This window comes from Vitis vinifera, chromosome 8 (assembly GCF_030704535.1).
Source record: "Vitis vinifera cultivar Pinot Noir 40024 chromosome 8, ASM3070453v1".
NCBI classification, from domain to species: domain Eukaryota; kingdom Viridiplantae; phylum Streptophyta; class Magnoliopsida; order Vitales; family Vitaceae; genus Vitis; species Vitis vinifera.
The window spans coordinates 22,955,611-22,981,527 of record NC_081812.1 but is presented as its reverse complement, the minus strand read 5'-3'; the positions used below and the strand labels follow the sequence as shown (position 1 = coordinate 22,981,527).

Sequence of the window (25,917 nt, the reverse complement as noted above, 5' to 3'; positions counted from 1 at the left end):
TCTTATATCCTGATTGTTAATTGATAAAATTTTCAAAAAGTAACCATCACCCAATTCAACACATATGGAGAAGTCAAGTTCGATCCTCATACTTTTTGGGATTCCCCTGCTTGACTTATGGGATAATATTTTCAACTATATCCTCCTGCTAGGAAATAATTCAAAATGAATTCCTTCTTTACCTACCTACACTATTCAGAGAGTAATTAGAATTGAGATTATGGTCCTTTTAGAGTCCCTAGGCTTTCCGATCCATGAGGTCCTCTCCATGAAACAAGAAGCCAACCAGGTCATATTTGGTTAAGTGTTGATGAAAGAAAAAACAAAATGCTAAGAAAAATTATTTTTTTCAATGAGGTTGAATGAACATCAAACGTAAATACCAACTTATAAGAATGACAATTCCAATAACATGTTTCAATCTTATAATGGTTGCTATATATTAATCATACAAGCAGGGATGAATTAACATGTCAGTAACAGAGTGTACTTATTCACGAAGGAAGGACCGAAGAACAGCAAGATTTGATGATGGAAATTTCAGGTGGCTGTTGTTGTGAACTGGTAAGAGGCATAAGAGAGAGTACCGAGGCTCCAGCTATGGTGGATGAGTTTGGCCTTTGCATTTTCGCCAGCAGCACCCATGGCTACATGCAATGGATAGAAGTGTTCCGGCCATGGGTGGGCCTCTCTGGCATGCGGTGCCTTCTCTTCATAGTGATTTATGTCTTCATATCTTGAACACGAACATGTAAATATAAATGTCAGAAAATGAAACAAAACAAATGACTGCCCCTGCTTCAATGCACAGGAGCAACTCCATTTTATGTTGCTTGATTTTATGGCAAAGAATAGTGGATATATATAGTAATTGAATGATTACCTTCCATCAAGGAGAGCTTCTTTCAACCAGGTATCAAACTCATATGCCCAAGGCACAACCGATTCACTATTGGGATTGAGGGCCCTCAGATTGTGAGTGGCACTTCCAGAACCAATGATGAGGACGCCTTCCTCCCTGAGAGGGGCCAATGCCCTCCCCATGTTGTAGTGATAACTTCCATCCCTGTTTGTCTGAACGGAGAGCTGGCACACTGGGATATCCGCTTCTGGGTACATAAGCATGAGGGGGACCCATGCCCCGTGATCAAGCCCCCGTTTTTTATCTTCTTTCACAGACTTGAAGTTGGATGCCATGAGCAATTCCTTCACCCTCTTTGCCAACTCTGGAGCCCCAGGAGCAGGATATTTGAGCTGAAAATAAGAGGGAAATGGATTAAATACAACTAAACTCCACCTTACCACAATCCTTCACACCTAATACCACTTTTAACAAGCAACAGAATGTAAGCATATTAAAATGATAAAAGAATTCTAAATAATTTTCCATCAATAGCATCCAAAAAACAAAATCAATCTCTTTGTCTCTTCTCTTTCTACCTTATTCTTAAGCCCACTTCCTCCTCTTCAATGTTATCCCTGAATTCTTTACCAATCAATGTGTTGTTAATCATATATCCATGAATTAAGATTCATACAAACATCTGTTATGACGATATCAACTCACACTTGCACACCAATTGATCCTTTACTGCACAACAAACACCTTGATGGCTTAGGCAAAATGTTGTGTCGGCTCAATATGTTAATCCAACAAGTTCTATCATTTCAAGTCATTGTTTCCCTGATCCACTAGTTCATGTCTTTGTTAGATTTTGTTGATAGCTTGGGTATTGAACAGGCCCATGTTGGGTTGTTACACTTTCCCCCTTTTATTTCTTTTTCTTGTCACAATAGTCTACTTTGTATACTTATCATGTACTTGTTCTTCATCTTCTTTCTTTGTTAGAGGCCTTTGTTGATATATTCAGGATCAGAATTCAAACAGTGAGAAGAAGCCGACCACGTTGATAGCTTGATCGGAAAACAACCAACATAGAAATTCATCTAAGATCTCTACATTTATTCCCAACAAAAAATTATTATGTAGATATTAGCAAGATTTAGAGTTTGCTTGAGAGAGATTCTTGATTGGTTTAGGGATCAGACAAAGTTTTAAGAATTACTTTAAATTTGCTCCAAATGATGTTTGGATACCCCATTCCTAAGAACACATTTAAAAGATTTTTTGGTTTGTATCCTAATATTAAGACCATGTTTGGCTGCAAAAAAGTTTAAGGAAAATAAAATGTAGGGAAAATTATTTATAAAAAAAATAGCCAAAAAGAATTAAATTAAATCATCTAAGTAATGCACTTTTTCTAAACTTTCTAATGAGATAAAAATGATATGGAAATTCTTCTAACATCTTTCCTCTTCTTTTTAATATGTTTTCCCTTACCTTTTCCCACGATCCAAACATAAGAAAATAACTTTTTCTCGACATTTTCTTTCACTTTCCTTCGTGCTTTCCCAATAACCAAACAGAATCTAAAAAGATTTTCCATAAAGATGCACACGAGAATTACTCCAGACAAGACAAAAACATTCCACAAAGATTTAAAGAAATTGGAATGAAAAGCGCCAAACCTTAAAGGAATAGAAAAAGTTGTCCCAACCGATTCATTGAAAAATAAAGAGACAAAGGGAAATGGGGGGAACAACAGACCTTATACATGGATTTGGGGAAGCCGTAGAAATCATAGATGGTGTCGTTTTGGGGGACGACGTTGACGGTGGGTTCGTGGGTCTCCCAGTGGGCAGAAATCACAAGAATGGAAGTGGGCCTCTGCCCCATGACCTTCTCCTTCCATGACTTGAGAAAGTGCCTGGCCGGCAGCGATTCGTCGATGGAGAGGGTGGGGGATCCGTGCGATATGTAGAAGGTGTCCATGAAGCCTTAAATTAGCAGTTTATGCAGGGAGAATTGATTTGAGAGATGAAGGGGGTTTTAATGCAGAATTCGATTCCAACAGCAACAACTCTGACTTGGCTTCCTCTTGTTTTAGGATGTCTTAGGAAGGAAGATACAAGGTTCGTTTGACCACCTAGCCGCCCACCAAACACCAGTCGATCATATATGTCGGTTATTGTTTTCTGACTCCTGGTCCAAAAACACGTGCATTGCACGTGAGATCATAAAATATAATTTTTTTAATATTTTATAAAATAAAATAAAAAATTTAAACAAAGGAGTTTATAACTAAATTTATCTTTACGTATTTTTGAACAATTCTCATGGGATAAAAAATATATATGTCCTATTTTAAATTTATTATTATATTATACTAATTCACATAATATTAATAATTATTTGATTTAAAAATGAGTAATAAATTAATATTCATATATCTTTAATAATAAATAAATTCATATATTTTTTTATAATAAATTCATATTCAATTTATAATTCAATGGTTTACATAACCATCTTATATCGTGTGGTTAGATAATATTAATATTTATTATCTTATATTTTTAATAATAAATTTATATTTATGTAATTTTTTTTAAAGGGTTAAATATATAGATTTTAAGACAATTATGCTTAGGGATAGATAAAGTTGATTAATGGCACAAAGATTCATAAAAAATGTAAAATTCAGTCTAGTTTAACAAACATTTATAATTAAGTTGAAAGATATAATTTTTTTATAACACAAAAAATATTCTTAGGTTGAATGGTAAAACAAGAAATTTATATTGAGTAACAATGTTGTATCGGGTATACACTACTTGTTATTTTTTTTCCCTTTGGCCTTTTAATTTTCTAGTGATTTATTTTTTAAAAATACTTTTTAAAAGTTGAAAACAAAAACCAAAAAATAAAAAATAAATAAATAACCTCACCGTATAAAGTAAATTTTTTATTTGAAAAGTTTATTTTAATATGTAATTTTAAATTATTTTTCAAAACCTAAGAATTAAATTTTATTAAAAAAATTTAAATTAATAAAATTCTAAAATATTAACATATATATAATAAAAATATTAAAATTAATTTTTTTAATGATTTCAACATGATTTTTTTTATTTCATATAATAATATAAAATTCTAAAAGATATAAATATATAAAGTGCATCATTGCATTTCTTAAAAGAAATTGATTTTTGTTAGGCTCATCTATATTTTGAATTTTTTATTATTATTAATGTTTTTAACTCATCTATATTTTAAAATTTTGAATAAGAGTATAAATTTATTTTATATTCTAAAAAATTATTAAATTTTGAGATAGTAAAAGATATTTGATACTTTAATTGCTTAAAAATATTTTTTTAGAACCTGGGTTTTAAAATTAAATCTTCAAAAATTCATATATTTTATATAGAATTATAATCAATTTTTATTTTAAAAATAAAAAATAAAATAAAAATGAAGCTTATAAGTTTATCAACTTAATTTTCAAAATTGTGATGTTAAAATGGGTAAAAGAGAAAAGCCCAAATCTAAATCACTCTACTTTGACCAAATAGCACAGCCTAAAACGTTGTTATGATCGATATGAAAACAAAATGATTGCTAAAAGATCACAAATTTGAAGATCAAGAATGAGTTGCAAGCGGTCTCGCTTAAAACCCAAACAATTAGACAGAGATTCAATAGAGTTCATTTTCTTTAAACAAGATCTTTAAATAAAATACATAAAGAAGATAGAATTGAATTTGAAATACAAACTTTATTGAAATTGAAACTTACAAATTTTGAAGTTACCAAGAACTTTGAACTTGAAGAGAGCTTCTCTGAGCTGAACTCATTACAAGGCTTTGGTTACGATAGGGAGGATTTGCTTTTCTTTCTAAGGTTTTCTCTATTCTGGCTTCTACCTTACAATGAAGGAATGATCTTCTTTTATAAAATTATGAGAGCGGATTTGAAGAGGCTTAAAGTCTGCAGATTTGAAGAGCTTTGAAATCCATCGAAAGTAGATTTGTCCTTTTGAGTTGTCCTTGTGAGTTGTCCAGAGTCTTCTAGAAGGAACCCGATTTGAAGGAGAACTGGAGCTACAACCCGAGTATCCTATTTGAAGGAAGAGGAGGCCTAATGAGCTGTTGAAGAGGCCTTTTGCTTTGAAACCAAGTTGACGCTTTTGAATATATTTGAAGAGGGAAGACTCGGTCTTAGTAATCCAATGGAGTGTATGGCAAGCCATAACACGTCTTCATTTTGAGGCTCTTTGAGGATTGCAGATGATGAATCATCATCATTTGAATCTGAAGCCAGCTAGAAAAGTGTCTCTACAGCACGTTGTTGAAGCTGTTTGAATTGTTCTTTCAAAAAATGGACGACTGAAGGAGTAGAGACAATTAGGATTCCTTCATAAATGATAGAGGGAAGTTTAAAAGGATTTTGAATATTGGAGGAGCCTTTGCTGCAATCCAATTTTTGATGTGAGGAAGTTGTTAGAAGCCGAAACAGAGAAGTTTGACCACCATTTGTGTAATGGCTCACTTCTAATCGTGTAGATATTGTCCGCTTTGAATCCAAAGAGACCCTCACGATTTAATTATACCTAATCCCGATATAAAAAGGTGACTTTTGGTGAAGTATATTACAAATTAACTATAAGAGTTTTAGATTAAATCTAAATTAAGGTGATGTTTGTTTTTTGGCTGAATAGAAAAAGCCAAAATATTTGACTTTTTTTATTCAGCTAAAAGTAACTCATTGACATCAATCAACATAATTAAACTAAACTTGTTGATAACAAGTTCACTTTAGTTATGTTGGTTAATATTAACAAAGTACTTTTAACTAAATAGAAAAAGTCAAATATTTTGGCTTTTTCTATTCAACCAAAAAAAAAAACACTACCTAAATCTCGATACACTCTTCATTTAAGACCAAATTTCTTCAAATTCCTCCATCAACAATTAGGATATAAAAACTAGATAATAACATAGAAATTATAATCACATTCCCACATATCAATAAAAATCTTAATTTGGTCACAAATTTTTAGAGAAATCTGTGTTCACTAGGACAGTGAATGCTCGTTCTATAATGTTTTTTTTTTTCTTTACATCAAACTTAACACAAGCAAGGAAAAATAGAAAAAAAGATTCAAATTTAACCCCACACAAATAAGACGGAATAATTCAAACATCTAACACAACTAGCGATCATCATTTGTAAATTAGTTCACCCTCAAAAACAAATGAACCTTACACAACTTGTCCACTACCATTGAAATAATTTTTTATTCCTACTCATTAATTAAGTTATCCAAATATGGAATGGATGAAAAAATTGAATAAGATAGACAATTCTCAATCCTTATTTCCCACGTACCAAATGATCTATATATAAGGACACTGCAAAAGCCAAAAAATAGGCATTCCAACTATTCTTAAACGATCCAATCAGCTCGATCTAGCATATCAGTATGAGACATCCCTCTTGGGAACCTTGGTGGCAACCTTAAAAACATGGCATCCTCTATCTGAATTGGCTGATGAGTAGCCACAATCACAATGCCCCCCTTCTTCCTATGATCCGCTATTATATACTCCAGCAATCTCAACCCGTCTTCATCCAGTGCCACAGATGGCTCATCCAGCAACCAAATTGGCCTATCCAGTGCCAGCAACCTAGCAAGCTGAACCCTTTTTCGCTGACCCATCGACAGCCTTCGTGGCTTCTCATTCGCCAATCTTCCAAGCCCCATCAGCTCCAATGCAGGCATAGACCTTCCTTCTTTTTTATCTAGTAGTTCGAACCACACCACATTCTCAAAGACTGTAAATTTATCATTAATGGCATCTTTGAGGGAGAGCCAGTTAAGCTGAAGCTTGTACTGATCAAAAACCCCTGCTTTTGTCACATCGTGACCATTCCAGAGGACCTGTCCAGCAGATGGTCGATTGAATCCTGCTAACATGCGCAACATCGTAGTTTTTCCAGAACCATTCGCACCAGACAGCACCAGTGCACTACCATCATGAAGAGAGACATTCGTATGCCGCAGGATTTGGTGCCCGTTCCTCATGCAAGACACATTATTGAGGAGAAGCCTAGGAAGTGGGGCTTTTCGTAGAGACATTAGGGTTCTGGGAATCCAAGCAACCAAATCCAGCCCAATTGTTTAGAACCTGGACATTATAGTAGAATTCCAAGCAACCAAATCCAGCACAATGGATGAACAAACTGCAGGATCAAGTAGGAATCACCACCAGCAAATTCCTTTGAAAGTTGGGAATAAAACTTACAACAGTATATCCAAATAACATCTTCTTTCCAAGGGAAAGATAATCCAAAGTCAGTAATTGGATCATTGAGAAAAGGGATGCAAAAAAACAACAGTCGACAAGAAGCTGGGTTAAAAGGAAACCCCAATTTGTCAAAATACCCTAATCAGCAGATGATAATACCAAAATCTCTCAATTTTCACACTCCTTCCCAAAGGCAAAAATTGCTCAGACCCACTTTCAAATTTCAATACATAAACCATATCAATACTGGGAATATAAATGGCTGTCCACTAGTGCCGCCTTTCGTATATTATAGATTGCAGAAATATCTCTTAAACCAAGTAATTAGAACACAGGTTTTGAAAATCAAAACTTGGAAATAATAACTAAGTTTGGGCATCAATCAAGTCTAGTAGAAAAAGGGGCTTCAAAAGCCAAATCTGGAGAGAGCTCAGAAGCAGATTGGCAGGCAGCCTTACACAACATTTCGTTATAGCAAAACAACACAAGGAAGTTTCAGAAAGCCTTGCAACAAGGTGAAGTGACTAGTTCTTAATTTCATAAAGTCCCTAAAATCTATTCATCCTTGTTGGTTATTCATTAAAGTCCTTAAAATTCTATTCCTATTTTAATAAAATAAATTGATTAAAAAAGATGATTTTTTTTTTTTTAAAAAAAAAAAAAGATTATAGCTTGAGCTGCCCATGATGACATCCTAAAATTCCAAATCTTCATCAGCATTGACAGGTTAAAAGCATTCAAAATTTTAATTACTTTTTTCACATTTTCTTTGTATCTAAACTAAATATTTTGGTAGAAGAAAACATTCCCAACCAGCAAAGACCATTAATCTAACAAAACTTTCAGTCTGAGCTGCAATACAAACTATCAATAGTTACACAGGTGTTCAAAGAGAAACCCTAGAATTGAAAACTTCCAGCAATAGCATATCCAATGAAATCCGACCCTCTGTTCGGTTACCAGGAAAATGGAGAGAAAAAAAAAATGAAAAAAGAAAACCACATTTTGTTTACTATGTTATCTCTCTCACTCTCTTTGCTGCCAAAAATCCAAAAAATAAAAAATCAAATAATTAAAAAATTCAAGCCAAAGTGTATTATGAGTTACAGGTAAAATGCAAATTTCAGTATTCTCGAACCCTGGATGATGAAAATTTTGCGATTCGATTTTTTCTTTCATTTTCTCAGCACCCAAACGATTGCATATAACGTAGAAATCGATTGACTGATTGAATTGGGAAAATAAATTGGAACAGTACCTTGAACTGAGAGATCGACCGATACGCGGCGTGAGACGCAGCGTTTGGAGAACGGGACGATTGAGTGCTGAAACGCAGAGCCCTGGACAAGTGACACATGCCGATCGGACTTGGACTACGTTCATTGGGGTAGTTATGGGCTGAACATGGGGCGGCCCAATTTGGAACATTTGGGCTGAAACTGGGCTGATTTCTAACTCGAATTGTTAGGGGCCGGTCCAATTTTCAATCAGTGCTCCGGTTTCGATTTCACAAATTTAATAAATACTTTAATTTTAAAATTTTATATAAGATATATTTAAATTATTTATTAATTCAATATTTTTTATATTAATGTTAAATTATATGATAATTTTCGTTTTAATAAAAACAATTAAATTTTTTTATGATAATTCTAGAATAATCTATACATATTAAATATTTCTCATAAATAGATGGTTTATAAAGAATTTAACAAGCACAAAATAATCATCTTTATTTTTATTTTTATTTTTATTTTGCTACATCTTACATGATGCATTGCCATTAGAAGGAAAGGAAAAAAGACTTGCAGTTAGAAATTCAACAATTGTATGATATTAATAAGCAAAAAGTAATCATACAAAAGGAGGGTCATTTTGAAGAAATTATTTCAAACAAAAAATATCTGACGTAATTTTTCTAAATTATGTCATTTTGAGGTAATAAAATAAAATTTAATTAATTAAAAGTTTTGATTTATATATATATAAGTAATCATACAAAAGGAGGGTCATTTTGAAGAAATTATTTCAAACAAAAAATATCTGACGTAATTTTTCTAAATTATGTCATTTTGAGGTAATAAAATAAAATTTAATTAATTAAAAGTTTTGATTTACTAATATATATATATATATATATATATATATATATATAATAAAAATAAATAAATAAAAAAGGCTATCGAGTAAAAATACAGTCCATAGTTTTTACTTTTTGAATATTTTTTATGAATTATTTAATTTTGTCAGTTTAGTTATTTTTATGTTATATAAATAAATAAATAAATAAATATATATATATATATATATATATATTATGGCATTATAAAAGCCTCTTAAACCATCAAATTATTTCAATGAAAAAAAAACACCCTTATACACGTGTTTATTAAAATTTGTCAAAATAGTTAAATTTAAGAATATTTTCAATAATAAACATGCCAGTAAAAAATAGAATGGAATGATATTTATTATTATTTACTTCCTCTCCATTGTAAATCTCTTTAGGTAAAATAAGCTCATTTCTTCTGATACAGTTTTGTAACATCTATTCTGTAAAACAAATTTTCACTACCTAGTTTTATTTATGACACTAAAATAAGTGTTCCTGGTGGAAGTAAGTTAATGATATTATCCCAGAAACATTATACAATGTTCTGCTGATTTGCAAAAACATACAACTTTGGACTGAAGCTTTGTGACTCGAGTATATTAAAGAAGGAATTGAAAGAAATACAACCACCTCAGTGGCATTTCCTTCATATACAATACTATAGTTGGCAGCATTATCAACCAAACAAAACCAAACCATGTTTCCATAAAAAAAATAAAAGAGCAAATAAAAGGGCATCAAGGCCATTATGATATCATTGTCACTCTCCCACAAACTGTGTGCAAATCAAAGGGCACAGAGGCCATATTATGACATGAAACTTAGGGTCACTCTTCGGCCATCACCCATGGTATCAAAGAAGTACTACATAAACAGAGTAAAAGACAGATTGAGGGACACCAATTGACAAAGCACTGGCACAAAATGGATATTCAAGATTCAGACTGGGACTTGACAATAAAATTCTGACGACTGATGGGGTTCATGACCACTGGGGGACCTGCTGTTCGGGGCCATGCTTGGAACTTCTTGTCAGTCTCCTCCCACCATTCCTTGTTTGCAACGGTTTTTGGAGTAGTGCCTGATATGGACCAGACACAATGTTAGAACTGCTGTAAAACATTTATAATTTTAGTAAATCTTAAAGAAGATAACCGCAACTTGCCTCCAAATATCTTCTTGTCAGAAGTCAGGAAGTCACATGCATATGCAACAGCAAATGATCCCAATACAGCAGATATTATGTACTTGGTTGCCATGTCTAAACTGAAACAACTCCTATAGTTAGCCAAGAATCATAGTCGGGATTCAACACAAGATCTTTGATTATAAAATAAATAAATAAATAAACAAATAAAATAAAATAAAAATCCCAAGAGAGAAAAAAGACCTAAAAGACAAGGCAGAATCTTAATTAAAAATTGAGGAGATCTCTCCACATGAAACAAGGAACGACAACATAAAAGAAGAGAAAATAAGAGCAGAGTGATAAATTAGAATAAATAACAAAAGCAGAAGCAACAATGAAGCAAAAAGGAATGTAATAACCCAATTTTCACAAAATAATAGCATTCCTTTTGGAAAAGTAATTTATGCTTTTCTAATAAATATTTTTTTCCCATGTGCTACATCAAATTGAAACTTGGAATCTTCCATTCCCAATCCAAATCCTTGCAACCAGACTCACACCTCTGGAGCTTGGTAAAGTAGTCAACTTTCCAGGTAAATCTCATGGAAATCCATGAAAAAATGTCACCCTTTCCTAAGAAGCTCAGGCATTCTAGGATCAAGTTAGTTCCATGGCCCATTATTTACTTTCCTTGTCTAAGACAGCATGGATAGAAGAATTCACTTCTCCAGGCCAATGCCCATTTGGGCCTTCAAGATTGGTAGCATTACTTCTAATTTTATTCATTGATCACTGCTTAACAAAATTCACCTCCTCATACTTGCAACTCAGGACACCAGCCACCAAATGCAAAGGAAAGGTGATTTAATACAGCTTTAGATAAGTTACGAAACAACTCTCAAAGCCAATTTATGAGAATAAGAAAGTTGTCCCTATAAATGCAATCCCTTTCCAACTTCTCAATTTAACCCAGGAAACTTCCTTTTCAATCAGGTAATAAGTTGTGTTACTTTGCATGTTTATAATCTTTTCTATTGTTCTAACCTTGGACCGTTTGCAAAAGAGGGGTTGGACTCTGGCTAATAGATGCTTTCTGTGCCAAATGTGTGAGGAGTTGATTGATCACCTCCTTCTTCATTGTGAAAAAACAAGGGAAGTGTGGATGTTGCTCCTTTCTTTGTTTGGAGTGTCTTGGGTGTTTCCCTTTTCGGTAAAGGAAACCCTCTTAGGGTGGAGAGGTTCTTTTGTGGGTAAAAAAAGGAAGGCGTGTGGAAAGTGGGACCGTTAGGTTTGTTTTGGGCCATTTGGAAGGCAAGGAATAAAAATGTCTTTGAAGATAGTGTGTTGTCCATCCAAAGGTTGAAAGCTTCTTTTGTGTATTTACTGTGGTCGAAGACCAAATTGTGGATAAAAGGTGGTCCTTCGACCTTAATAGATTTTATAGATTGGGTGGGTTCGCGGTGAGAGAGAAGCTTTTATTTTATTTTATTTTGATAGGCAAACACACAAAAAACATATATTAAAAAAGGGTCCCTCGCAGCTGGCCCACAAGCATACAGGGAGTATACAAGAGGCGCCTAAGGGCACAAAAAGAAACGAAAAAACAATACCAGCCCTCAACTAGCTCCTAGCCAATCAAAAAAACTGAGTAAAGAGAGAAGACCATCATTTACAACCGACTTAGTCCACAACCAAAGATTACAAACAAAAGAATTTTTCAACCTATGCATCGAAAGCTCTTCATTATCAAAAGTAATCATATTTCTTTCCTTCCAAACCGCCCAAAAAATACACAAAGGGGTTGCCTTCCACACCTTTCTACGCTTCTTGCCCAAGTTAAAGCCACACCAACCACTAAGGGTATCTCTAACCGAATAAGACAGGACCCAAGTAACACCAAAAAGAGCAAACAATAACTCCCATAACACTCTTGCCCTGGAGCACTGAATAAGAATATGATCAATAGACTCTTCTTCCTCACAGCAAAGGAAGCATCTATTAGCTAAAAACCGACCCCTCTTTTTGAGTTGATCCAGAGTTAGCACCTTACCCCAATAAGCTTCCCAAGCAAAGAAACACACTTTAGTAGGCACACAAGGATTCCAAATAATGTTGATAGGGAACTGAACAACTCTACTTGAAACTAAAGTACTATAAAGAGATTTAACTAAGAAAATCTCATCTTTAGTCTCTTTCCACAGCATTCTATCTTCCATAAGTGGATTAAGCCTCCTACCCCGGATTGTCAAAAGTAATCTCTCCACCTCCTCCACCTCCTAGTCATTAAAGGGCCTAGAGAAGCTAGGACCCCAAACCCCTTCTCCTCCCGAATGATCCCACAACTCCTCTATCCAAGTCTCTTTATAAGGCATACAAAGAGGGAAAGGAATTACAGAGAGTGAAATTCCCACACCAATTATCTTTCCAAAATTTCACACTTCTACCATTCCCCACAGAAAAGACCACTTTGTTTTGCAAAAGAGCGCCTTCCTTCCTTATGTCCTTCCAAAGCCTACTCCTAACTTGCCCAATTTGTAATCCTATTTTCTTTTCTTTTCTTTTCTTTTCTTTTTTAATAGACAAAAGTCAAATATATTAAAAGAGCTAACAAAAGAGTGTGCAAAAGCATTCATTGTGTATACAAAGATACCAAAAGTCCAAATAAAGTGGAGAGATACAGAAAACAATTCCCTCTCCCTACTAAGAACTTAACCAATCAATAAATTCCACCATGGACAATTGAGGAATTTCCTATATACACTCCAACCCACTTCAAAAAATTATACATAAATGATTATTTCATTGTTTGATCCACCTTTTCAATGTTTTCAAACATTTTCCTATTCCCTTCCTTCCAAATGATCCAAAATAAGCACAAAGAAACTGCTCATCAAGCTTTGTTCCACTTCTTCCCAACAAAGAATCTATGTCAACACCTTACTAAGGAGAAGATCACCCACTTTATTCCAAATAGGGGACATAAATCAGCTGCCAGAAGATAATTGCTTTCATGCAATAATGGAGGCTGTAATCAGCCATTCCATGCAATCCTATTTTCAAAACAAATTAACCCAAAACTACCAGTGGTTGATTATTATATTTCCATAAATCTATTTAAATCTTCTCATATAAGCCTTCGGTTCGAGTATGCATATTTTGCTTTCTAATTAATGTCTCTTAGGTTTACACAAAGAGACAAGTGATCATCTTCTCAATCCCCACCCCTCTTACTCTTTTGGATAGATAAATCAGAACAATCTTCTCCTCTAATATGCTTTTGCTTTCCTAGCTTATGACCTTTCAACTGTTCTAGCACTGTGTTTTCAACGCTAAGTGCAGAATGACCCGATCTAGCACCAAAATCCAAATAGTATATTTGTTTGCTAACAGACCTAAGACAGCAAAGACAAAAAATTTGAGCCTTATTCTTCAATATTCAAAATTCAAATAGTTATATTAGGCTCATAAGAGCGGAGCTCTTTTGTGTTTTCCCACGTCCCAATAATAAGAGCATGAAAAGTAGAGAAATCAAGATAAAAAAACCGATAAATTAGTCAACCAGAGAACAAAGCAAATGAAGAAGAAAATAGATGAAAAATTAATGATTGGAAACGAGTAAAAAGAATCTAACTCCGTTTGATTTATGAAAAGTCATGAGAAAGGGGGTCCTTGGGATCGCAAATAACTCGTTGGGGGCTGAGTTAGCTATCCTCAGATCCCAATCTCCACCTTTTCTCGGCAACCAAACGGAGGGCATGATCTCCTCATACACCAAAGTTCCAAGGCAATATATCACTCCGTTTGGTCGATGACAACTAGTTGGGAAAAGAAAAGAAAATAATCATCCAACCGCATGCCGTCACATAAAATAAATTCCAAATTCTTTACCTTCCTTTTTCTCAAAATTTCTTAGCAACCAAACGCCCACACAACAAAATCGATGATATTTCGAAGAAAGATAAGAAAAATGAAAAGAAAACAAACCCTAAGTCACCGCCGACGTGCCAAGCAACAGAACCGATCTCTTCCTGTGACCTCAAACGAGAAATGGGCCGATACATCAGCTAAAAGGGTAATAAATAGAGTAAAACGGCAGCGTTTAAGTACTTCGGACTTGTGCCTTCATCTTTTACCCTTTTTAACATCACAATTTCTAAAACTACCCTTTTTAGACTAAACAAGAAGTTGATAAACTTTATTTTTTATATTTTTTAAAATAAAAATTGATAATAATAATTCTATATAAAATATATGAATTTTTAAAGACTTAATTTTAAAAATAGGGTTTCTCAAAAATTATTTTTTAAAAATTAAAATATTAAATATTTTTTACTACCTGAAATTTGAATAATTTTTTAGAATATAAGAAAGTTCATATTTTTGTTGAAAATTAAAAAATATAAATGAGTTAATATTATATTTTTCCTTGCCATGACACAATGAAAATATTTTTCAAATATTAATTTTAAATATAGAAAACAATTTAAAAAAAATGGAGAGAGAAAAAAAAAACTTTCATATCAAATGTATTTATTAATTTATTTTTATTTTACTACAAAATTAAAAAAATTATATATGACAATGAAACTCAAATTATAAATTAAACAACTAAAAAAACTTATGATATATTTCCAGTTTTATGTTTCTTATGATTTAGTTTTGGTTTTTATTTCAATTAATTTTTATAGAATGAGTTTTTTATAATTAAAGTTTTATTTTTTTATTTGAATTAAATAAAGTATTTAGATATTTAAAAATCAATCCCTATTCAATGGAACATTAATAATTGCCCAAATTTTCTGTGAAAATTAAAATAAAAAATTTTAAAGCTATATTTATTTCTATAAAAACATCATTTGAAACTCATTTGATTTATTTTAATTCTTTCATTTAATGAGTAAATAATAATTAAAATAAATAAATTATTAATTAATTTTAATTATATTTGATATCTTTTTAAGGCTATGTTTAGTTCTCGCAAAATTTGAGGAAAAACACGAGAAAAGAAAAGTAAAATAAAATATAAAGTATAAATTTAACTCTTCAATATAAAGATTAAATAATTCATAAATATATAAGCTTATAACTAGTTTTGATTATATTTAATTTTTTTTTTATTTTTCATAAAATAATCAAATATAAAAAAAACTCATTTCTTTAATATTTCTTTTCTTAATGCTTTTTAAGAACCAAACATGACCTAATATAATGAATTATAAGAACATCATTTTTCTTATAATTTTTTTTCTTTTCTTAAACATAACCACCTTGGGGTCAATGTTCATTAATTGTTTCACATTAGGGGCAACTTACATTAATTAGTTAACATTATAATCAATAGGTTTTTTTATAAAATCACTCTACTTGGTGGATGACAATTAGTTGAGAAAACAAAAGAAAATAAAAACTTGAAAATAATTATCCAAATGCATGCTTTCCTTCCTTTTTATTAAAATTTCCTTCCTTTTTTATTTTGATTTTATAAAAATAAATTATAAATTCAATTTATATGATATAAATAAATTTAATTCAATTCTTATTAAAAATAAAAATAATTTATAATAATAAATAAATTAAAAATAAATAGTTTTGAATAAATTATGAATAGTGATATTATAATAAAATCATAAATTATATTTTTTATAAACACTATAAAAATATGAATATTAGCATCTTATAAAAGCATAATTGAGTTATTTTATTAAAAATAAATAATAATAACTTAAATTTAATAATTATTAATATTATTTTAAAAAATTATTAAACTTATTAGGCTTTTCAAAAAAAAAATTATTTTTCAATAACAACAACAAACAATAATATTAACTTTTTAAAAATGAAAATAAATTATTATTTTAAATTATATGTATGGATACTATTATCAATTTATTTCTTTTTTCATTCTCAATCTTATTATTATTTAACAATGAAATAAAAACAAATAATCATTTTAATCTTGCATTCTTATATGCATTCAAACATAAGAATTGGAATCACCAAATTCATTCATATTCAATAAGAAATAAGAATGAAAAGAAAATTTTCATCCTCATTCCTTAATCTCATGTATCAAAGATATCACCAAAATAATGATGGATATTTCAAGATTTTAGGGATCTTAAGTTCTAAAATTTTAAATCATTTTGATATATTTGATCCCTTCCTATTAAATAATACTAGCTATCTAATTTTTCAAAAACCCTATTCAGGGTATTTTGGTTAAAAAATATCTATATATAATCGTTAAGGCCATTATCACCTCTAACTATCCCTTTAATATAATCGTTTCAAAAATATTTAAATAAATAAATATTTTTTCTCTTTCTCTCTCTCTCTTTATATATATATATATTATTTTAAATTAATTTATTTTTCCATATATTTATTATTATATTAATTCAATATTATATATTAAAGTCGAAATTGATAATATTAATTAAATTTTCTTTTATATTTAATTATAACCACGGTCAACACAAAGACACAATAAACCTACTTAGCAAACTGGCATCTTCATGAAGCCAGTATCCAAATCCCCAATTGGATATTGATAAATCATTTTTAAATTGCATTATTGGAAGCAAGAAAAGTGCATGATAATCAGCATATCCAACAACTCAACTCTAGTTCATGTGGAGGGTTTCCATCTACGTGTCCCTTTCCAACCCAAACACTTTGGTGGTCTAGGACAAATGTACAACCCATCCGGATCATTCCATCAGACCAAGACAAATATTGTTTGGCATCAGGAGTGATAAGGTTTCTTTCCCCTATAGGACCAAACGTCATTGGGAGTTCGGACTCCCAAACGGAAAGGACTGTCCAATCAAGTCTTATAGACCTCTAGCATGCGTGATCATTCATGCATGACATTTGAGCGACCGACGAGACTCCATTTAGCCTATAGGTCCATGTCAATTAATTACTGCACATAATTCCAAACGTCGACAAGCTGAGGGGACAAGCAACTACACGGAGTTTTGTGGGCTTACCAGACAACATTTAGACGACCAATAGGAGCTACCCCTTTTGCCCTTGCCTATGGAATGGAAGTTGTTATTCCGACCGAGATAGGCTTGCCCACCGCCAAAACGGTCATGCAAGGTCAAAGAGACGACGGTGAGAAACTTATAAGACAACTAGATTGAGCAAATGAAATACGCGAAAACACGGCTACCCAAATGGCTTCCTATCACTAGAGAGCAATCGCTCATTACAACAAAAAAGCGTGGCCACGAGTTTTCCAAACAGGAACCCTAGTCCTCAGGAGAGTCTTCGAGAACACAGCCGAAGTAGGAGCCAAAAAGCTTCAGGCTAATTGGGAAGGGTCATACGCTGTGACTAAGGCTAGAGACTCAAGGACATACCATCTTTAAAAACTGGACGACGTACCCTTACTCTGCCCTGGGAATGTACCCAACCTAAAATAGTAATATTAATTAAACTTGCTTATGAAAGCCATCTCCGACCAGAAAAACATAAACATGAATAAGGTCAAGCATGCCCGTTATAAGGACCAGCTCTAGAAGCATCTCCTTTACCCCAAGCAGGGTCACCTATGGCATCATCCTCAACATCCGAAGGAAAGTTAAGAGTGTCTTGGGTAATGTCATGTTTCTTCATACAACATCAATAACCATAGAAGAACATGTCGTCCACTTGTTTCTGATACTCAACCTTTAGTTCTTCCTTTTGAATGGCGAACCCCGCCTGGAGCTCATACAACTCCTGCCTCAACCGTCCAGTCTCTTCCTCAGTTTTCTTTTTGTCATCCTCCATTGTCTTCCTCTTCTCGGCAAGCCAGAGAGTCTCAGCTTCAACTGCCTCATTCTCTTCTTCTGTTTTCATTAGCAAGCTTCCGGGTAGCAACAATCTCACCATTTGTCGTTTTCAGCCTAACGTAGAGTTCTTCATTGTTGTCCATGTTATGGGCAATGTATGCCCTCATGGTCTCGACAGCCTCCAGTCGGTAGAAGAGTTGAGTGCGTTGTCCCATAAGGTTTCGGACTACAGGTATCACCTGAGGAGGCAACATGAAAATTGTTCAAAAACCAAAAACTAAAGCGAAATGAACAGAAAATGGAAACGACTTACCACTTCCGCTATCTCGAAAGTCATGTAGTCCTACATAGGCATGATGCGAGAGATGGTGGTGTCCAAAGTGTCGAACGGGAGCCGAGCCATGAATGATTGATTGGGATTGCTCTTTATCTCGACCGAAATCTCTGGGTGGCCAGAAAGAGCACTACCATATTTTGTACGGGAGTTTTTCTCTCAGTAAATGAAGAAATCTATCTCATCAACTCGGCTTTCTCCTTCCGGCTGGGGATGTAAGATGACTTTGGACATGAGGGAAAAGAAACCAGACATTTAATCGACTCGTCGTTGAGATGGTCCAAACTAGGAAAGGGCCTCATTGGCTCATGGTAAGTAGTGTCTTCAATCGAAGGAAGCCTTTCGTCCGGATCAGGAATGGTGCCTGTAGCAATAGTCGAAGGCGCTGGCACCGATGCAAGGGCCGAGATAGGTTTCAGGTAGATAGGCTCTGGACAGAGCCTCTTTGAGGGAACAAAGTTAACCATGATGGATTCGGACAGACGTTTGCACTGTCTCTCTTGAAATCCAGCCCTCAAATTTGTAGCCATGTTTTCCTCTTCACAAACAATAGGGGACACCACCCGCTCAACCCTTATTTCTAGCTCGATGCTGACGACTAAAGAAGATGGAGTTGATGGGGAAGACTGAGATGCGGGAGATGGAGTCCTTGCCCTTTAAACGAGTTTGCTGATTCTGGTCCGACAGAAGAACCTTATGGTCTCACTTGGATGCAGCTATCTCAAACAACTTGTAGATTCTGGTCCGACAGAAAAACCTTATGGTCTCACTCGGATGCAGCTATCTCAAACAACTTGTTAAGTCGGGCGAAAGAAGTTTTTTTCCACCCACTCCACAAGACGACCTCTTCTCTCCTTACCTAAGCCACACAAACAGAAGGATCAACGGTAAGTTCATAGCCAAGAAGAAATAATTGCAAATGACGGACAAAGGTTGCAAGGACATATCCTACTCAGAATCTTTAGCGATCGTCGTGGATAGAAGACTATGTACGACCCCTCATACGTACTACTCTAGGGGCCAGAGACGAGGACATGCCCCTTTGCTTCACCCTCATTCGAGTCTGGGAACCAGGTTACTAGCTAAAGGGAAGGGATATGAGCGTACAGGCTAAACCTTTTCTTCCGACTCATCTTCACCGTGTAGACAAACAGAACTTCCAATAATGAAAGGTCCAACTGGTAGAGCTTGTCCAAGACGCTGCATCCCATCAGCACCCGTACAACATTTGGATGAAGAAAGGTTGAAGAGATCTGGGTAAAGTGAAGAAATTGCTTAAAGAGAGAGGGTAGAGGTAGACAGAGTCCTGCATTAAATTGCTCATTACTGAAGTACGTCATGTTGTGGGACTTTTTTTCGGAGGTCAAAGGCTCGTAGTCTACTAAGAGAATAGAAATGTTGTTCGGGATACGATAGCGAGACCGAAACTCCTATTCAAACAGGAAATCGACTGGGCGTTTTGACCCAAGGCGTCCAGCTCCCATGCTCTTTCGGTCACCTTTTTGGGTCTTACCATCTCCACTGGTGAAAGCAACACCTCCTCTTACCAACATGCTGCGTAACTGTGGACCATGTGGAAACCTACACAAGACAACACAAATTGTTAGAGTCAGTCACTCAGCTCACCCACCTTTAGGTGATGCCTCAACTGTACAACAAGGAATCTAAATAGATCAAAAGTCCAAGTTTAAACGGATCGCCTAACAAAACTTGCAAAGCAAGCTTTAGCCCTAAGAAAGGTCTTTCCTATTATGTCGGCATGATGGTTGTAGGACGAAACGCCTGAATTGACCATTTAGTGTACCAACAATGAAGAAACATAAAAGGGAATATGAAAATCCCTAGGTTCGACAAACGCTACAGTCATCTTCTCCAAAACAAAAAAACACAATAAAGTCCTAGAATTTGGACTCCACGGTGTCCATTTTCTATATAAATTCAACAACCACTAGTGCGACCCCCAAAGTGAACAGTAAATAGAAAAAGAAAATGGTGAACAAGGGAAAGCTTACCAAGATCAGAGGATAGTGTCCGCTAACAAAAAGGAATCCGCCTGAAGTAGGCCTAAGAATGGCGACAAAAACGGAGGAGAACGAGCGATGACCGGCGTTGCAACAACTAAAATGCAAGAACTAAGAAAATGAAGCTCTAGAGCATAAAAAAATAAAAATAAATAAACCAAAGGGTGTGGGTGCGCTCTATTTATAGAGACCCAAAACCCTAGGAATCCCAAAAGACAAACTGCTTGGAAACGTATCCCGAAACAGTGCGTCGTCTGACAATCAGCCTCGATGGATGCGACCCATCGTTGCCACGTCAAGTGACATGTGTTGTTCCAAAGCGCCCAAGTGACTTAAAGAAACGTATAACCTGTTCCACCTCTATCCATCAGTTACTCGATCAGGCACAAGTAGAAGGATTAAGGGGGCATTGTGGGGGGTTTCCCTCCACGTGTCCCTTTCCAAACACTTTGGTCATCTAGGACAAGTGTACAACCCATCCGGATCGTTCCATTACGACCAAGACAAATTCCGTTTGGCATCAGGAGTGAGAAGGTTTTTTTCCCCCATAGGGCTAGAAGACATTACGAGTTCGGACTCCCAAACAAGAAGGATTGTCCAGTCAAGTCTTACAAACCTTTGGCATGCGTGATCATTCACGCCTTACAATTGAGCGGCCGACGGGACTCTATTTAGTCTATAGGTCCATGTCAATTAATTGCTACACAGAATCCCTAACGTCGACAGACTGAAGGGACAGGAAGCTACACGATTCAAAATCTTGGCATGTCAACAGATGACACCTGCCAACCGTCCCTGACTGTGATGATTGTTCTGCCGCCTGCAGGACAATCATCATTACAGAAGGAGGATGGAGTGCCTAGTCAGCACTACAGTGGCGGTGTCATCAGCTCTATATAAGCCCTCCAAAATGCACATATAATGTATGCGCACACTTACAGTAACTCTTTTCCCAAAAAACAGCTTGAGTTATTCTTATTTGACATAAGCTTTGGAGAGGCATGCCCGGACCACCCGTCCGGACATCATTTTGTGCAAGAAATGAGTCAATCCAGTTTCATTATTGTTAGATGGATTTTTCGAGAGGCATGAAAAATGGAAGAATGTCGTCTACATTCAGTCAAGCTAAACAGACTTGACTCTAGTTGGCTTAGCATCAATTGTTTAAAAACAAAACAAAAAAATTTGGTAGAGGGTATTTTCAAAATTTAACAATGTAATCCCATTTGATTGCAGAAAAATTATTGACACAATGTAGACATTTAAAACCATGAGTGTCTCTGATTGCTACCTATCATAAAATCTAAAGTTTCTATTTTGTTTTTCTATGTTTTCTCTGTAACAAAACAACATAATTTGTTTTTCATACCTGTAAAACATTTGCACACCATAATTGTGTATCGGTGGGTGATTGATTACCTATAAAAAAAAAAGTGTATCATTGGTGATCCTTAATCTGCATGAGCAGCCTCAAAAGCGGCAATAGAAGCAGCAGTAAGAGCAGCCTCAGTAGGATTCAACCATTGAGCTATTTGCACAATCCGAGCCTGTCTTGTTACTTGTGTAGCCTCTTGGAATAAGTTCTCACGCTCCCTTTTTTTATTTGTGTGTTTCTTTTGTGCGGTCATTAATTGTCTTAATGGTAACATTAAACACATTAGTCACTTGGAGCTGCATTAAGATAAATTATGATAATTAGTTTTTATATGTATATATATGTGTATGTTTATGTACCTTTAATAAAACACTGTAAATTTGCACTTATAGAACAACCTTTTCTATGAGATTCTTGAGCTGTTTTGGACATGACTTTTATTAATCCACATATCTTGCATTGGAATGGAATTGGTGAGGAGGAAACTTTTTTACTATTAAGTGAGAAATATGTCAAAAAAAACTCTAAATTAATTGAATTAAAAATTAAACTAAAGTATCAAAATGTAGGAAGTGAGATAAGAATAGTGCATCATATGAACTGCTATGAGGACAATGACTTTTTGGGATTTGTTGTATGTGCTCTAAAATTGAATGTGGGTTGTTTACGGCTAGAAGTCCTAATTTAATTATGAAATATCTACTTTCTCATCCGAGTGAGATGACTCCAGTCAACAACCCTTCAAGTGGGATGGAATAAGAACTCAACATATTCAAGTGGGTTGTTTAGGGCTAGAAGCCCTAATTTAATTCTGAAATATCTACTCTCCCATCCGGACATCATTTTGTGAGGGAAATGAATTCATCCAGTTTCATTATTATTAGACGGATTCTTTGAGAGACACGAAGAATGGAAGAATGTCATATGTCTTCAGTTAAGCTACACGGACCTAACTCCAGTTGGCTTAGCATCAACAATTCAAAAACAAAAAAAATTGGTAGAGGGTATTTTAAAATTTTAACAATGTAATTCCATTTGATTGCAGAAAAATTATTAACACAATGTAGACATTTAAAACTATGAGTGTCTCTGATTGCTATCTATCATAAGATCCAAAGCTTATATTTTTTTTTCTATGTTTTCTCTATAACAAAACATAATTAGTTTTTCAAACTTGTAAAATATTTGCACACCACAATTGTGTATTAGTAGGCGATTGATTACTTATCCACAAAAAAAAAAAAAAAAAAAATTGTATCATTGGTGATTATACCTATAGTAAAACTTCATTCGATTGTCATTTCAGGACAAGTAAGACCTTCTTAAGCTACATGAACAGTCTCAACAAGATCAACTTCATGAGGCAACAGGAGTAGCAGCAAGAGCAACCTCAACAATCTTAGTAGGATTCAACCATTAAGCTACTTGCACAATCTGAGTCTGTCTTGCTAATTGTGCAGCCTCTTGGAGTAAGTTCTCATACTCACTTTTTTGTTTGCATGTTTATTTCGTGCGGTCATTAATTGCCTTGATGGTAACATTAGGCACATCAGTCACTTGGAGCTGTATTTAGGTAAATTATGATAATTAGTTTTTATATGTATATATATATGTGTATGTTTATGTACCTTTAATAAAACACTGTAAATTTGCACTTACAGAACAACCTCTTCTATGAGATTCTTAAGCTGTTTTGGACATGACTTTTGTTAATCCACATATCTAGCATTGGAATGGAATTGGTGAGGAGGAAACTTTTTTGCTATTATGTGAGAAATATGTCAATAAACTCTAAATTAATTGAATTAAAAATTAAAGTAAAGTATCAAAATGTAGGAAGTGAGATAAGAATAGTGCATCATGTGAATTACTATGAGAACAATGACTTTTTGGGATTTTTTGTATGTGCTCTCAAGTTGAATGCGGGTTGTTTATAGTTAGAAGTCCTAATTTAATTCTGAAATATCTACTTTCCCATCCAAGTGAGATGACTCCAGTCAACAACCCTACAAGTGGGATGGAATAAGAACTCAATAGATTCAAGTGGGTTGTTTAGGGCTAGAAGCCCTAATTTAATTCTGAAATATATACTCTCCTATCCGGACATCATTTTGTGCAGGAAATGAATCCATCCAGTTTCATTATTGCTAGATGAATTCTTTGAGAGACACGAAGAATGGAAGAATGTCATATGCCTTCAATCAAACTACACGGACCTAACTTCAGTTGGCTTAACATCAACAGTTCAGAAACAAAAAAAAATTGTTAGAGGGTATTTTCAAAATTTAATAATGTAATCCCATTTGATGGCAGAAAAATTATTGACACAATGTAGACATTTAAAACTATGAGTGTCTCTGATTGCTATCTATCATAAAATCCAAAGTTTATATTTTGTTTTTCTATGTTTTCTCTATAACAAAACATAATTTGTTTTTCATACCTGTAAAATATTTGCACACCACAATTGTGTATAATTGGGTGATTGATTACTTATCCACACAAAAAAAAAAAAAAACAAAAGTGTATCATTGGTGATTATACCTATAGTAAAACTTCATTCGATTGTCCTTTCAGGACAAGTAAGACCTTCTTAAGCTACATGAACAGTCTCAACAAGATCAATCTCAAGAGTGGCAATAGGAGCAGCAGCAAGAGCAACCTCAACAATCTCAGTAGGATTCAACCATTAAGCTACTTGCACAATCTGAGCCTACCTTGCTACTTGTGCAGCCTCTTGGAGTAAGTTCTCACGCTCACTTTTTTGTTTGCGTGTTTCTTCCGTGCGGTCATTAATTGCCTTGATGGTAACATTAGGCACATCAGTCATTTGGAGCTGCATTTAGGTAAATTATGATAATTAGTTTTTATATGTACCATTAAGTTACTTGCACAATCTGAGTTTGCCTTGCTACTTGTGCAGCCTCTTGGAGTAAGTTCTCACGCTCACTTTTTTGTTTGCGTGTTTATTTCGTGCGGTCATTAATTGCCTTGATGGTAACATTAGGCACATCAGTCACTTGGAGTTGTATTTAGGTAAATTATGATAATTAGTTTTTATATGTACCATTAAGCTACTTGCACAATCTGAGCTTGTCTTGCTACTTGTGCAGCCTCTTGGAGTAAGTTCTCACGCACACTTTTTTGTTTGCGTGTTTATTTCGTGCGGTCATTAATTGCCTTGATGGTAACATTAGGCACATCAGTCACTTGGAGTTGTATTTAGGTAAATTATGATAATTAGTTTTTATATGTATATATATGTGTATGTTTATGTACCTTTAATAAAACACTGTAAATTTGCACTTACAGAACAACCTCTTCTATGAGATTCTTAAGCTATTTTGGACATGACTTTTGTTAATCCACATATTTAGCATTGGAATGGAATTGGTGAGAAGGAAACTTTTTGCTATTATGAGAGAAATATGTCAATAAACTCTAAAATAATTGAATTAAAAATTAAAGTAAATTATCAAAATATAGGAAGTGAGATAAGAATAGTACATCATGTGAATTGCTATGAGGACAATGACTTTTTGGGATTTTTTGTATGTGCTCTCAAGTTGAATGTGGGTTGTTTAGGGCTAGAAATCTTAATTTAATTATGAAATATCTACTTTCCCATCCGAGTGAGATAAGTCCAGTCAATAACCTTTTAAGTGGGATGAGATAAGAACTCAACAGATTCAAGTGGGTTGTTTAGGGCTAGAAGCCCTAATTTAATTCTGAAATATCTACTCTCCCATCCGGACATCATTTTGTGCAGGAAATGAATCCATCCAGTTTCATTATTGCTAGACGAATTCTTTGAGAGACACGAAGAATGGAAGAATGTCATATGCCTTCGGTCAAGCTACACGGACCTAACTCCAGTTGGCTTAACATCAATAGTTCAAAAACAAAAAAATTGGTAGAAGGTATTTTCAAATTTTAACAATGTAATCCCATTTGATGACAGAAAAATTATTGACACAATGTAGACATTTAAAACTATGAGTGTCTCTAATTG

General features: G+C 34.1%; 3 protein-coding genes across 6 annotated transcripts; all 3 read right to left on the bottom strand.

Moving 5' to 3' along the window:
- Positions 1-328: 328 nt before the first annotated feature.
- Positions 329-3,050, bottom strand: LOC100262346 (extradiol ring-cleavage dioxygenase). The gene is made up of 3 exons (XM_002283845.4): positions 2,609-3,050; positions 884-1,254; positions 329-736 (listed from the first exon to the last, which is right to left on the bottom strand). The coding sequence occupies exons 1-3, from the start codon at positions 2,831-2,833 to the stop codon at positions 541-543; spliced, it is 792 nt and encodes a 263-aa protein (XP_002283881.1). The 5' UTR covers positions 2,834-3,050; the 3' UTR covers positions 329-540.
- Positions 3,051-6,122: 3,072 nt separating this feature from the next.
- On the bottom strand, positions 6,123-8,517 carry LOC100267504 (ABC transporter I family member 1). The gene is made up of 2 exons (XM_002283851.4): positions 8,411-8,517; positions 6,123-7,087 (listed from the first exon to the last, which is right to left on the bottom strand). Exon 2 carries the CDS (start codon positions 6,981-6,983, stop codon positions 6,291-6,293), a length of 693 nt encoding a protein of 230 aa, XP_002283887.1. The 5' UTR covers positions 6,984-7,087; positions 8,411-8,517; the 3' UTR covers positions 6,123-6,290.
- A 1,463-nt stretch (positions 8,518-9,980) lies between these two features.
- Positions 9,981-14,554, bottom strand: LOC100245204 (uncharacterized). 4 transcript variants are annotated; one of them, XM_010655482.3, is made up of 3 exons: positions 14,379-14,554; positions 10,431-10,531; positions 9,981-10,346 (listed from the first exon to the last, which is right to left on the bottom strand). In XM_010655482.3, exons 1-3 carry the CDS (start codon positions 14,453-14,455, stop codon positions 10,198-10,200), a joined length of 327 nt encoding a protein of 108 aa, XP_010653784.1. In that variant the 5' UTR covers positions 14,456-14,554; the 3' UTR covers positions 9,981-10,197. The 4 variants fall into 4 exon arrangements, with proteins under 4 accessions (XP_010653784.1, XP_059595310.1, XP_010653788.1 ...); XM_059739327.1 differs by having other exon boundaries at positions 10,431-10,543; positions 14,379-14,472; XM_010655486.3 differs by having other exon boundaries at positions 10,431-10,526; positions 14,283-14,443.
- Positions 14,555-25,917: the final 11,363 nt, after the last annotated feature.